Here is a 15,373-nt window from a genome sequence, read left to right as displayed (position 1 = left end):
GGAGAGGAGAGGAGAGGAGGAAAGTAGGGAGGGAGGTGGGAAGGGAGAGAGGAAGAGATGGAGAGAGACCATCTGCCTATCAATTACTGAGAAGCTAGAAAACTTCAATTGCTAGAGCCCTAATTTGGGCTTCAAGATGTAGGAAGACAAGCCAAATCTCTTGTGATACTGGGTCAGTCCTGTCAGTTAATTCAGAGCTTCAATTCCCCCAACCTTAAAACCAGAGATTCACCATCCATCAAGACGCCCCAAAAGCGTTCTGCCCTCACCAAAGAAGGCCGTCCAGGCTCCTCTCCGCAGCCGTCGCCTTGCCCTCAACAAACATGGCTACTGCGCGTGACGTCAAGTTCCGTCGCCTCCGCCCTCCCTCCTTCCCTCGGGGGCGGCGAGCATCAATGACGGCGGCAGGCCGGGCGCATGCGCGGCGGCGGGGCTCGGCCCGCGGCAGCGGCGGCGAAGGGGCGGAGGGGTTCTCTGCCCTCAGTTGCCAAGCTGCGGCGGCCGTGCCGGGATGGTGTAGCTAGGCCTGCGGGAAGGCGGCGGGGCGCAGGCGGGGGCGAGGCGGCCGCGAGGGCCGACGCCTCCTGACGGGCTCCCGTGTAGCGGCAGCACGCTGAGGGGGCGTCGGCGCCGCCGACCCCGGCGCCGCCGCGGGAGGCCGCGCCCGCCATGGCGGCCCGGGCGGTGCTGGACGAGTTCACGGCGCCCGCGGAGAAGGCGGCGCTGCTGGAGCGGAGCCGCGGCCGCATCGAGGGCCTGTTTGGCGTGAGCCTGGCGGTGCTTGGCGCGCTCGGGGCCGAAGAACCGCTGCCTGCGCGCATCTGGCTGCAGCTCCGCGGGGCGCAGGAGGCGGTGCACAGCGCCAAGGTGAGTCCCGCTGCCGCCCCCGCGCGCCCGCCTTCCGCGGCCTCGGCTCAGCGGAGCTCCCAGGGCGCCCCCACCCCCTTCCTCCCTGCTCTTCGTACTGGGACGCAGCGAGCGTGGTGAAGAGCGCAGTCTCCAGAGCCCACGGACCTGCGTTCTCAGCTTTTCGAGCCAAGTGACCTTGGGCTAGCGGTTCAGCCCTGGGGCGCCTCAGTTTCCCCATTTGTAAAGTGGCGCTGACGAAAGCACCTCCATGGGAGGGCTGTCGCGAGGATTGGAGTAGATGCTTTTGTAAAGCGCAGAGCTCAGTGACTGGCCTGGGGTGGTGATTCGCGCTGCGAATGTTGCCTGTTACCTTTCCCCTCCCGACCCTCAGGACGGTGCGCAGGGCCCGATACCAGGGCCCACAGCCTCCTTAACGACCACATCAGCCACCCTTCTCTTCCCAGGTCTCCGGTACAGTGGTTCTGAACCTTTTTGGGATTTCAGTCCCTTTTGAGAATCTGACAAAACCATTCTAGTGGTAAAATGCACAGAATATCAAGAAGAGATAGGGATGTTTAATAGTAGTGTTAAAAAGAACATTATTCATTGTGTCGATATTATGTTCAACTAACATTTATTTAATGGTTATAGCACATCAGACGTTATGCTAAACACTTCATAAGGATTATCTAATGCAGCTCTTAAAAAATCCGGTGAGGTGGATTTTATGATCTTCCTCTCTGTAAATTAACAGCTGGGGAAACTGAAACTCTGCAAGTGGTGACTCACCTTCTCTCAGAATCAGCGTTTCAGGCTTATACCTACGCAGCACCTTCAACTATTGCCCTTCCTTCCCGAGCCAAGAAACAGTAGCAAAGCACATACCCCCCCCCCCCCTTTCCCAGGTATGCACGTTTCTCTAGGTTTTGCCGTCCATTGCGTGGAGGCTCCAGGATTCAGACTTAGAGCCCTTGTTCTTGAAACCTGGCTCCCAAATGATGAGCCCTCTGGCCGGGAAGAAAATGGATCTTTTTTTTGGCATCCGACTTCAGAAATTTCACAGTGTCCTTGGAGAATTGGACAAGCTGTAATTCCTGACTCCCTTTGATAAGAAAAAAAAAAAAAAAAGCCTGGGTGCTGTTTGTTTTAATATCTTCAGAAGAGATAGGACTCTGTGATTCTTCTCCACAGCATAACTTAAAACATTGTAGATGTTCCATCAGTTTTACTTTGCTGTAGTTAATTTTTCCTAACTTTAAATTTTCTAAGTTTTTAAAAAAATTTTAATTTTTTAAGGTGGGCTCCATGCCCTAAGTGGGGCTTGAACTCAAGATCCTGAGATCAAGAACCACACGTTCTATGGATTGAGCCAGACAGGCACCCCCCCCCCAACTTTTAATTTTTAACTTCTTAGGCCCCTCCTTCTTTTCTCCCTGGCGACTGAATTTCTTCCCACTCCCCAGAGCTAAAAGGTTTGATGTCACTAAGTCCTATCAGTGCTTCTGAAAATATCTTAGATGCAGTCATTCCTCTCCTTCCATTGCCTCTGCTGCAGTTAAGACCTGCTTTCTTGGTATGCGCCCCTCCCTTAGCTCGTTGCCCTCACTCCATTCCTCCTCCTTTCCCTCCCTCTCTAGTACAACTTGCATTTAACTGATCCTCCCACAGAAAATCATTTTCCTTCCCTGGGAACTACTGGGAAGTCCTGCTGGCTATCTCATTCATTCTAAACTCCTCCTCTGGAGAGTTATAAAACATTTACTAATCCAGTCCCACCTTATTTTCCCAACTCTCAAGCTTAAACCCCTGCTGTCTTCTGCCTAATCTCACTGCTTTTACTTCTGCTTCACCTGTTCGCAGTTCAGTTTTATTCAATGTTCATTCCAAGTGTGGAAAGTGCTTCTTTTGCTCTGCAGAAAAGCTGGCATAGTCTGCCAGACCCTCCCAAGGGCTGTTCTCTTGCCTGTCCTGCCCTGCAGTTTAGCATAAGCTATCTGGAAAAGGTGTGTCTTACAGTATCTTGGAAGTAGGTGTCACTTGCCCATTTATCTTTGTGATGTGTATTACTCATAATCCAATCCTCCCACTTGTAAGCAATCCTTTTCTTTTCCCTTGAGTCATGGGTAGGCATTGAATGCCATAGTTGTTAGTTGGTTTTGGAGTTTGTCTTACATTCTTTTGAGGAAGAGAAGACCATTAACTTAAAAATTAAGAACAGGAAGCAAACTTCAGCATATACAATATTTTAAGTTAAGTTGAGGAGGAGGTTTTCGGGAAGGAAGATTTAGAGTAAATAAGTGCTTAAGCTAACTTAGTAAGTCAGTCTGATTAAGGTAAGATGCAAGGTTACTGTTTTGGGTCCCTTCGGGTGGTTTACTTTGTTTTCCTGCTTTTAAATGTTAAGTCACTACAGTTAGTTAATGCTAGGGAAGAGGAGATTGTGGAGATTTAGTTAGGGGTCCCTTGGCTTGAGAGAATGGGGCATATAGGTAGAAAGTGATAATGCTCTAGGAGGTTAAAAAAAAAAAACAAAAAATGGCACACTCTAGAAGAGTGGCCACTTTTGTCAAAGGGGAAATGTATTGGGGGAAACTGTACTTGAGTTGGGCTTTGAAGAACCAGTAAGATTGAAGAGCCACAAAGTGTCAGACCCTCGAGGGACCCTAATGCCAGGTTAAGCCATTGGGCCTTAGTCAGTAAGGAGTCAGGATTTTTGAGAGAAGGAGAACTTGTCTTCTTTTTACTTGGAAAGCGGGAAGATCCAACTGTGGAAGAGACATGTTTTAAGCTGGACGTGGGTGGGTGACAAAGTTTTCACTGGAATTTGGCAGCTGAGTGGATGTAGGGATTAAGGGGAGGGGTTTTAAACCTCCGTGTCAGGAAGATTGGTGGGTATGTTGTTTGACCTGTTGTTGGTAGGCCCAGGTAGCCAACATTTAAAGAAAATTTATGTGCCAGGAAGTTCACTGATGGTTGCTTCTGGGCCTCAGGTAATCCACTGCCTAGTAGGGGAGACAGACTTGGAAACAAATAGTACAGTACGACACATGTTAACAATTTGAAGTATGTGCAAGGTGTTTATGTTCATACAGGAGAGAAGGGGTTGTTCTGCCTAATTGGGTGTTAAAGGATGAACAAGAGTTCTCCTGAGGGAAGAGCATGTGTAAAGTCACAGGGATGTGAAATAGTGCCAGTTTATCACTGATTTCTCAAGTCTAGAAGTAGATTGGTAGAAAGGGGCCAAGTCACAGGCACTTGGGGCCTGCAGAAGAACATGGTTTTACCAAGCAGGCAGGTAGTAGGGAGTCAGGGAAGGGTTGTGAGACCAAGAGTGATGCCATCAGATTTACATTTCTAAGAAATCTCTCCATGTCAGTTTTTATACACCTAGGCTTGTTTTTCTCAGTGTGGTCCATTGCTGGTTTGTGTTGATGTAAGGGCAAAAATTGGAGTGTTTAGTGGCTTTTATGGCAATGTGACATTACCATGAGGGCTGGAGAGGCAGTGTCTCAAAGAGCAGAATACTAGGAGAGAGCATTCTACACGGGGACCCAGCAGGAGGGGGTTGAAGTCGGGTGGCTGACGTGGAATAAAAGGAGGATGAGGACTGAGTTTTTGAGAGGAAGTGTAGGTTTTGACTCGATGCTGCCTCATTCATAGAGAGATCAAAGATGCAGTGCCTCGGAGGGATCCTGGTGACTTGGCCTGTGACTTGGCCCCTGTCTACCAATCTACAATGATGGGGAGGGGTGAGGCTGAAAAGATCTCAGCCCTGGGAGCAAGAAAATAGAACTCTTCCTTTAACTCTAGGTGGCAGGAATTCCATGCTCCCTGGGTCCATGTAGGGAGAATGCATATCGAAGCAGCTGGTTGATAGGGAGTATCTGGTGAATAAGGAAGGTAGGTGCTTATGCTCTGTGCGAGAAGGTGACTGCCAATGCTTAGTATTAGCCAATGACATAGTAGGGGCCCAGTGATATCTCATCTCATTATCTGAGAAAAGTCAGGGGTTTAGATTTCATAATCTATTTTGTTTATTAAGAGGTAACCAATTTCTACTTTAAAAACCATTCATGCTGTGAATGATATCTCGGTAAAATTTGCATTAAGGTATCCTTGTCAAAAGTGTATGTTCTGCAGGCACCTGGGTGGCTCAGTGAGTTAAAACCTCTGCCTTCAGCTCAGGTCATGATCCCGGGGTCCTGGGATCGAGCCCCACATCAGGCTCTCTGCTCAGCAGGGAGCCTGCTTTCCCCTTTCTCTCTGCCTGCCTCCCTGCCTACTTGTGATCTCTGTCAAATAAATAAATAAAATCTTAAAGAAAAAAAAAGTGTATATTCTTGGGGGGGGGGGGCGGAAAGAAAGGAACCATGCACGCTAAATGAAACATGTCAGAGGACCAGGTTCAGTTTTTAGGACCTCTTCTAGATAAAGGAGACAGGATGAGTGAAGATATGCCCCCCCTCTCCCATTTGGTGAAGAGGGCAGTTGAACACCTTAATGGCCTATAGTATTGTCTCAGTGAAGTGGGAAACCAGTTCATGCCTGCAGAGGGAGGGTGAGAGCTGGAAGATGGTGGAGTATGTTAGGGTGGATGCAGTGGAGCTTTTGGAAGTACTTTGGAAAAGAACAAAAAGGGATTGGAACTGAAGTAAGGACCAGGGGAATTTAAATGGCCTGAATTTATAATATCACTTGATCCAGAAATTCTCCAGTAGGTGATGATTTCCCTCACTTGGGGTATTGGTAAAGCTAACACACCAAGGACTAAAGGAATCCAGGATGTAATCGAACGAGGCAGAATGGGGCCCAGGAAATGCTTCTGAGTGGTCAGCATTATTTGGGTTAGAATAATCCAAAAATGTGTAAGACTTACCTTCTACTTTAGTGACCTGACAGCTATAAAGGTTCAGACTGGGGAGGAGAAGGCAGAAAAAGGGGCATAATGAACTGTGAGAACAAGGGAAGGAGTAAGACCTTAGACCCTGTCCCCTCCTAGACTCTTGGAATCATACAGATAGTGCAAGTTCAGTGAGTATTGGAGAACTGTAAAAGGTGAAGTGAGGGAGGAATTTCAGATTAGAATCTTGGATATGGAGGAATTCTGAGAACCAAGGAGTGGTGCCTCAGTAGTCTGGGTACGAATGGAAGTGTGAGGCATCTGGAGATAGTATGGGGCTGAGTTCAGCAAGGTTCATAGCAGTGATTTGGGTGCTAACATTAGTTTAGTTGGTTGATCCCCGAGCCTGTCCTGGAGGTTAACAAACAATAGGGAGTAATGGGAAACAAATGGCTTGGCTGCTTGTACAAAACTGTCCATCAGCTTTTCGGGGGCTTAGATTTGCTAACTACAGTTGCCTGTCAGTGTTTCAGGCATTACGTTGTGACAGTGAGGAGCCACCATGAGCCACAGCTGGAACACCAGTCTGGAGGACTTAAAGAGTAGTTTGGAAGACTGGGAAGCCTTGGTGGCTCAGCTGGTTAAGAGTCTGTCTGGCTCTGGTCTTGATCCTTGGGTCTTGGGATTGAATCCTGCATTGGGCTCCTTGTTCTGCTTCTCCCTCTGCCTGCTGCTCCCCCTGCTTGTGTGTGCTCGCTCTCTCTCTCTCTCTCTCTGACAAGTGAATAAATAAAATCTTTAAAAAGGGGGGGATGATATTTGGAGGACTGATTAATCTTAAAATTGAAATTACAGTACATTCAAGAAGCTATGCTAAGGTAAACCAAACATCTGGCCCATTTTAATTTGTGAGGAAGAGAGAAAGGGAGAAAGAGTGTCATATGAAGAGTTGGCAATCATCCTTAGGGTTTTTACTTAAATGTTTATAGAGTAAGAGGAGAAAGATCAGGATTTAAAAAAAAAAAAAGGAATTCGAGTGGAAGTGGCTCAGTACTGCATTGACTTCAGAGAGTTAAAATGGACACTGTACTGTTTCATTTCCTTTTCTGTTAGGAGAGCTTGGTACCTGGTTCCATGAATGAATTCTTGAACAGTTGATTTGTTCATGGAGGAAATAATGTGTAGATGTAATACTGGGTAGTGACATGGGGTTTTTGTTTTGATTTTACCGGAAAGGAGGTTGGTGGCCTCTTTGCATTTCCTAGAATGATTTTTTTTTTTTTTTTAAACTCACTGTGGTTGTGAAAATCATCTTCTTAAGAAATGGTGGTTTGTTCAGTTTCTTTTTATGGTTAATATTTTGGGGTTATACCAGAATGTTGAAATAAGGGATACTCAGACTGGTTATACTGGGGTCAAAGTGATTGCTCAGGACCGTAGTTTCCTCTTCCCTATTGACCAGCTAGTATTGTAGGGTTTTAATTAAATCAAGGACAACATTCTTGTTCTGTGTTGGCTTTTTACTAAATTAATATAACTGTATTAAGTTAGAAGTCTTGCATTTCAAAACCAAAGATGGGGGGAGGGCAATACTTAGAGTAATTAATTAAAGAACTGTTTTTTTTTTTTTTTAAATTATGTTATGTCCAATAGAAACAACATAGGAAACTTCTTTGTTTAAAGAAACTGAATTAGGGACGCCTGGGTGGCTCAGTTGGTTAAGCAGCTGCCTTCGGCTCAGGTCATGATCCCAGCGTCCTGGGATCGAGTCCCACATCGGGCTCCTTGCTTGGCAGGGAGCCTGCTTCTCCCTCTGCCTCTGCCTGCCACTCTGTCTGCCTGTGCTTGCTCTCGCTTCTCTCTCTATGAAAAAAAAAAAAAAAAAAAAAAAAAAAAAAAATCTTTAAAAAAAAAAAAAGAAACAATTATTATTTGTTATTTTATGAGGTTCCTTTCAAATTGGAGGGTTTTGTTCAGTTTAGTACTGAGAGGATTAGTAATTTATATTGGTTGATAAATAAGGAGCCACATGATAAATATTTTAGATTTTGTGTACTGTACCCAGTGTTTGTCTCATACTCTTTTTTTGTTTTTGCTTTTACAACCTTTCTGAAGGTTCTTGAAACCTTCAGATAAGACAAGAATCTGAACAATTCTTATCTTGGGGGCTATACAGAAATTGTCCAGAGGCTGTATTTGCACTGTCCAGTATGTAGCCACTACATCATGTGGCTATTTAAGTTAGCCAGAGTTCAATGAAATTAAGTATTTACTTCCTCAGTTGCAATTCAGGTGCTCTGTGGCCACATGTAACTTGCGTCTACCAGTGTGGGCAGTGCAGTTATAGAACATTTATGCTATTTTGTCCAGAAGTTCTGTCAGACAGTGCCACCCTAGATAGAAACTAATCCTTGGTTGGGCCTCCCTGACAGTTCTCTGTTATGACATTGAATGAACATGCAGCCATCCTTTTACCTTGTTTCCTGAATTTCTATAATTTTTGTTAATTGTGTCCCTTGTAATCATAAATAATTTCCGAGGACGACTCTTGATCATAGAGACACATGAATACAGACTAGCTTCATTGTATTTGGAATATGGTAGGAGATATTAGCAATTAGTAAACCTGGAGAATTATCCTCTGAGAAAATTTCACAAGGAACCTTCTGTTGCATTTTTAATAGCCAGGTGGTTTTTGTTCTTAATTGCCTTTATGGCTCTCTTATTCTAAAGTGAGGAAGCAGACCTCCAAAAAAATCAAGAAAGTGGTCTCCATATTTCACCTATAGTATTTGTACATTTGCATGAATTCTTCTCTTCCCAAGGTTCCCAAAATATGCTAACATTTCTGGCCTGTTAGGAAGTCACTTTCTTTATACTATATGTAAGGCTGGGACCCTGTATGCCACAGAACAGGTACCACAGCAGTTTCCTAAGCATTGGTTCTATGCATGAACTACAGTCCTTATTTTGTAATAGTGATGTTGCCATATATGATTCAGCAGGATTTGTAAATATGACATTCTAGTTATGGCCTGGGTTGCACATTGAATTTGTCTAATTTTATCCTCGTCAAACTGAGGACAGCTTGTCACTGATCCCTACACAAATAACTACATTGCCATAAAAAAAGTAAAAGAAACCAGACTTCCTTTTTGATTTGACACAAATTAATGGTGTTGCCCCACGTAAGAAATAGTTTTAGCATCCTTCTTGTTGGAAGGTAAAAGACAAATTTTTGTGACTGATCGCTGGGGACGTTTGGAAAATCCCAGAGATAATTTAGGAGTTAATGCTTTCAGAGTGGTATACTGCACAGCACTAATGTAGATGAATTCCAGAGATAAGTCGAGTGAAAGAAGATTTACATAAGACAATTCTATATATATGAAATACTAGATAGGGCAAAAAATTGTGTAATTATGGTGAAAAAATAGAGCAGAACAGCTCTATTCTATTTTTTCACCATAATTACACAATTTTTTGTGTAATTAGAGCAGAACAGCTCTATTCTATTTTTTAGGACATTATTTATTCTATTTTTAGGACATTAAACATAGACTGAGTATTACCAATACTAGGGAATCACTGTTCATTTTGTTGGGTGCTGTAACGACATTGTGGCTATATTAGAAAGCCTGTATATGTATGTGCTTTCATTGTATTTGGTGTCTGACTCATTTGGAAATTAAAGATGTATCTGAAGAGGACCTTAGTTAACCATTTACTATTAGTCTGATCAAGATTTTAAAGGTAACTGAGGATATTGTAAATTATGCTTACGCTGATAACTGAACAGCATATAACTTCTGATACTACAAAAGTTGTCAGTGTTCTAATTGAATTTAGTTGAACATATAAGCTTGTGTGTTTCATAATTATAAATGTGAGTAATCATGAATAATATAGCTTATTTGACCAGCAAGCCAGCAAAGTTTAGAAAGTTCAGATGTGTCCCTTCATAGGAAGAAAAATATATTTAAAAAAAAAAATACACGAGAGCATTGTGTTCTACACAGATGAAATCAGGAAAAGGATATCTGTGTTTTTTGTTTTTTGGTTTTTTTTTTAAAGATTTTATTTATTTATTTGACAGGCAGAGATCACAAGTAGGCTGAGAGGCAGGCAGAGAGAAAGGAGGAAGCAGGCTCCCTGCTGAGCAGAGAGCCTGATGCGGGGGCTCGATCCCAGGACCCTGGGATCATGACCTGAGCGGAAGGCAGAGGCCTTAACCCACTGAGCCATCCAGGTGCCCCAAGGATATCTGTTTTTTTGGGTTTTTTTTTTGTTTGTTTGTTTTTGTTTTTTGGGGTTTTTTATTTTGTTTTGTTTTTTGAGGATATCTGTTTTTAAATTAGCATTAGAATTAGCAAATCAAACTGATCTAAGGATTATTTCATTATGTGAATGGGATTCTTAAATAAAAATTCTTTTGAAGTGTCAGTTTCTGTGAGCTTGTGGGATTTTTTTCTTTTGGTCCTTAAAAGACTAACGTAAGTATTAGATGTTTAGTTCCTTTATTTTCTAGGAATTCTAGGTACATAAATTTAAGTAAAAGCTTGTTACTCTGTATAAACTAATTAGAACAGAAATTTTTTAATCTAATTCATTAATACCCCTGGAGGTAGGAATATATTTCATACCTCATTTTATAGATAAGAGCTTTCCTCATTTTATAGATAAGAGCATTCAGAGAGCTTTCAGTTCTGATTCCACAGTGTTAAACATACGTCAAAAGTAATCCAAAAACACGACACTGGTACAGATTTCAAAAAGGCTGTTCTTTCAGTGGTGCTGAGACATGTTTTACACAAACAGAAAAACAGAAAAGACAAAAAACACATTTTCTTGTAGTCTCTCATCCAACAGAAAATAGATCCATTATCCACTGACAGATCCCTTGGTCAGTCACTGTAAAATCGGATTCCTGTAGTCTACGTTTGTGTATATCAAGGATGTAGTTGAGGCTGACCTGATAGTATGTAACCAATGGTGTAGGTGTAGAAAGGGACATGTGGCCAAGAACTCTAAAGCAAAAATAAAATCAGAGGAATAAAAAAACAAGGAAAGAGCACCAGTAAAAATCTCTTTTTGCTTGGGATTCACTCTGGGACCCAAAATGAGACATGGTTGGGCTTACACAACCATGCAGTCTTCTTTGTGGGCCATTCAGTTTAATAGTTCCAGGCAGAGGAGTCCACTTGGACATCTCCATGAGGACTCATGGAGTCCTGCTAAAGTGTAAATTAAAAAAAAAAAAAATTTAAAGCTGTAAACATGACTTTCAGGTAGATAACTCATGAATGAGGGAACCAGCAGGAATGTAAAACTGGTTAGGAGAGCATTTGAGGATCTGATTATTGATCTACACTGAAAGAATAGTGGAGTAAAATTACTTGATGAGATACAGATTGCTTTATATCTCAAGCAGTATAATCGTAGTATTTTTTTTCAGTCAAATGGAGATACATCTCTGCTGGACCAAAAAAAAAAAAAAAATCTACATTTTAATATGTAGCATCCCTTTTTAGGCCCAAATGAGTAATGAATGGTGTGTCAGACAAAACTAAATTTTCTAGAGGATTAAATTCTCTGGGGGTGGGCCAAAGACAGTGCTCTGTTATGATTGCAAGGCCATCCTTTTGCCTTATTTAAGAGTATTTAGAACTTTTCTTAACATTATACAGACTATTAAAGTGGGACACCCCACCCTCCACCTCCTTTTGGTCATCTTGGCCATTTTCTCTTTGACAGCATTACCCAGTCATTGGTACTAGGCTAGATGTCAACCTGTGTTCTCAGACTTCCTAATTTCTGTTTGAGTGCATATTTGTTCAGCGTTTATTGTTCAGTTCAGGGTTTCTCAGTAGTGGCACTATTGACATTTTGGTTGAGAATATTTTGTTGTTTGGTTGTATCATGCTTTCTAGGATGTAGCATCCCTGACCTCTACCCCCGAGATGCCAGGGGCACCCCATCAGTGTAACAATCAGAAGTGTCTCCTGACATTGTCAGTGCCCCCAGGAAGAGCAAAATTATCCATGGTTGAGAACCACTGTGTTAAATAACCAAGGCTAGGCCCCACACTGTCTCGTCAAGTTGTATAAATGCTGTAGTTCAAATAATGAGATAACTGGTGTGCGTAGAAAACATTAACATCTCCCTCACCCAGTTCTTGGAAAATGTTTTTGGATGAATATAAGGAAGGAAAGGTTAAATTAGGCTGCAGAAATAAGAAAATAGACTAAAATCCAAACTACAGAGGACTTTGAATATGGGTCTGAGGGTCTTGAACATTAATGCTTTGTAGTGAGGATCTTTAGAAAGTTTTTGAGTAGGAAAGTGAAACAGGTAGGTTTTCACATGTCACTAATACTGTTACTTGGGGGTGGAGTCTGACAAGACCCAGAAAGAAGGGTTTAGAGTTGGTTGCGGTAATACTCAGGTGAGACAGGATTTGTGAAAAATTGCAGGTGATGAGAAGGAAAGAAAGCTTTGAATCCAGGCAACTGTGTTTCATTTTTAAGGGAACTTGGACTAAATACAAGTGGAGAGCTCTGAGCTCTGATGCAGATCATTAAATTTGAGGCACTTGTGGGACAGTCTGGTAAAAGTGTCCAGGGGATGGATAGTTTGCAGCCTAATAGTATTAAGGGCTAGAGATGCAAATTTGGAGTTGACATCATAGAAATAAAAGTTCTGGTAAGAACCTGAAGAGTCTCTGAGAGTATAACTGAGGGAGAAGATCAGAAAGGCACGTTGGGGAAGGCATACATGTAAGGTGCAGTAGGAAGCAGCAGCAGAGGATTTTGGGAAGTAGTCAGAAAGATAGGAAGTGGACAGCTAGCGGTATTTCCAAAGTATGGAGAGGAAATAACTTGTCAAGGAGAAGTTGGGCAACCACATCGTGCTACAGAGAGCCTGAGTAGGAGAGTACAGAAAATGGGCCTTTGCATTTGACAATAGTTGGCATTGTTCACATTCAGGAAAGTGGTTTCAGTTTGAATGGGGGCAGAATGGGGGCTGAAGAAAGTGTTCTGTAGGATCAGGGAAACCTACACACACAGGTTTGTATGTGGGCAGGGGTGAGTAAAAAGAGAGTGATGAACCAAGACCTGGGAAAGGGGCATGGCTTTGAAGCAGAAGGAAGGAGATAACAAAGTCATGAAAGGAGAATTTTTTAGATAAAAAAGGAGAGGCAGTTGAAGACGTTCACAGTGTTGGCTTTTGGACTGTGATAAAATAATTTATTTTACTAAGAGTGAGACGAGTGACAAATGAAGTTCGGTACCTGAAGATATTATTTGGGTAAGAACAAAGAATAAATTGACCAGGAGAGCTGAGAATTTTTTGGAAGCTGTAGAAATTTCAGAGATTTACAGGAATGGGGATCAAGTCAGGGGTAAATACTGAGTATGGTCCCTGGTCCCAAGTTAAGAAGTACACTCAAGAGTGAGTACGAAGGAAGTTCTTCCCTGTGGAGCTGTTAAGGCAGTCCTCCTGGGAGAGCACTTGGTAGTCATTTTAGAATGAGATGGAAGAGAAAGACGGAACAGAAAGCAGATGTTGGAAATGCACTGGAAAAATGGCTAATGTGGTTACTCATTTTATAGCAGTATTATTAATATAGATAACCAGATAGAGACCTAAAATGGATCTGTTACAGATTTGTAAATTAATCATGTTAAAAATCTTTTCTTCTTCTAAGTCGTATGTGGTGCTTTGAAATTAGGCATATTCTGTACGATGCGTGTCAATGTCTAAAAATCATATTACACCTCCTTTCTTTCATTTTGGAGATAATATACAGCACCGTTTATGTAAGAGTCCCCTAAGTATGAGAAATCTTTAGAATCCTAAAGTGTGCAGCCAGAGATGGGGGAAGTGTTTCCAAACATTTTAGGAATCTCTCTAAAATGTATTAAGAGCTTCCTTGACTGCATAGTTTCTTTTTCCTTGATGATTTGTGGTCCACTTGAGTGTCTTCTGTGTTAGCACAGTTATGCTCCTGGCAGCTGCCAAAATGTGTTAGATCCACACTGACGCTACCTGATCTTGAGTTGCTATGGCTTTTAACCATTATGTCTTCCTTAAATTTGTTTTTGCACCTGTGCTCTCAGTTGTCATTTGCTGTTACGGGCTCTGCAAGTAATACCCTGTGTTGTTCCTTCTATACTTTGAACCAGCTGCTTCAAACCATATGTGACCTGCTGACAGAGCCCCTCACGTGTGCGCCCATAGTAAGCGATGGTAGATGGTGAACAGTGGTTCAGAGAAACCTTTCCCCCGCCAAACCTGTGGACTCTTGAGTAACCACTCTGATCTTTTCTGGTTTTAGATATGTTCTGAATGGCACAGGTTGCCAAGAACTTCTCTTTGGTTTTGTGAAATGTTACAATAGGGTTGAGAAGAGCTGGTTTGTAGAGGGTAGAATAATAGAAAGTCACTTTACTATATGAAAGGAAGTTATAATTACATGTATCAGATGCCCCCTCCCCTCCTTTTTTTTTTTACTAAAAAGCCTGAGTAAACAGCATATGAATATTACAGGGTGGGGGAGACAGTTTTTGACTAACATTCAAATGTTGAGATAGCCAGTTACAGCCAAATGCAAATAATGGATATTAGGGTCCACAGATGCTTATCCATGCAACTGATGGCTAGATATCTAGACTGCAGTAATACTGCATACCTGTATACTTTATTGTTCACTTCTGAATTTGAACATAAAAATCAATTGTTGCTATTTAGTAATTCACAAGAGTAAATTATTAATGAAAAAGTGGGAGTCTGAATCTCAAGGGATAATTACTCCTTTCTTTTGGGAGTACACAAAGATTTGTGCATGTGAAGCTGTAACAAGCTCTTAGCACAACTGTCCCTCAAAACTATGCATTTAATCTTGTAGTATTGGTTTTAGTTTCTTAGCAAATAATGTCAGATGACTCTGCTTGTATTGGGCATTTCTCTGCCAGTCCTCCTGGTGCTTACATACTGAGAGCCACCAGGGCTCTCCTGAGGCCTTCTAATGATCTTTTCAGAGGATCTAAATTTTACTTAATTTTTTTCTCTGAAAGATGGTAATCTAAATAGTATCTGGATACCTCCCCAAGAATACTTCTTGCTGTGAAATGATTGTATAAGCAATGAAAAGTAAATTGATTTGTTTGTAAATAACACATCAGATTTATAATTTTAGAGTGTGTATTTTCTGTAGGTTCAAATGTATAAAATCGATGAAGTTGATAAAAACATACAGACTTCTGTGATCATCATTAAACAAATTATGTGTGGGAAATCTGTATACCTTCTCAATTTTGCTGTGAACCTGGAATTGCTTGAAAAAATAAAGTCTTTTTTTAAAAAAAATCAAAGTCAGGATTATCACTCATTTTTGCAGTTACCTGTCTTGTGTCAGCATCCAGTTTAATTTTACTTTCCTTTTTTGGTTGCATAGCATTGAGAACATCCTAAATCAATCAGTACAGTTACAATTAATTAGTTATAACTCTTCTTGAAGATTATACCACTCCAGAAAAGTGACAGAAATAATGGAAGATGTTTGTTTCAGAGATGAATCACTCACAATATTTCAAAACTGCTAACATTTCTTATCTTAAATGTCAAATAAGAATCAAGCAAAACAAAACACCAAAGCTGTCACTAATGTAGCATCGCTATCAC

At 41.9% G+C, this 15,373-nt stretch overlaps 1 protein-coding gene across 2 annotated transcripts in view; it reads left to right on the top strand.

The window, feature by feature from the left end:
- Positions 1-644: 644 nt before the first annotated feature.
- N4BP1 (NEDD4 binding protein 1) overlaps positions 645-15,373 on the top strand; it is a 47,916-nt gene continuing 33,187 nt past the window's right edge. For both annotated transcript variants that reach the window (XM_059383560.1, XM_059383559.1), the window contains exon 1: positions 645-867. In XM_059383560.1, the coding sequence (XP_059239543.1) occupies positions 670-867 (198 nt within the window). In that variant the 5' untranslated portion in view covers positions 645-669. The remainder of the gene's footprint in view (positions 868-15,373) is intronic.

This window comes from Mustela nigripes, chromosome 17 (genome assembly GCF_022355385.1).
Source record: "Mustela nigripes isolate SB6536 chromosome 17, MUSNIG.SB6536, whole genome shotgun sequence".
Classification (NCBI taxonomy): domain Eukaryota; kingdom Metazoa; phylum Chordata; class Mammalia; order Carnivora; family Mustelidae; genus Mustela; species Mustela nigripes.
Note: the sequence above shows the minus strand (reverse complement) of the source record. Positions and strands in the feature narration are given on the sequence as shown.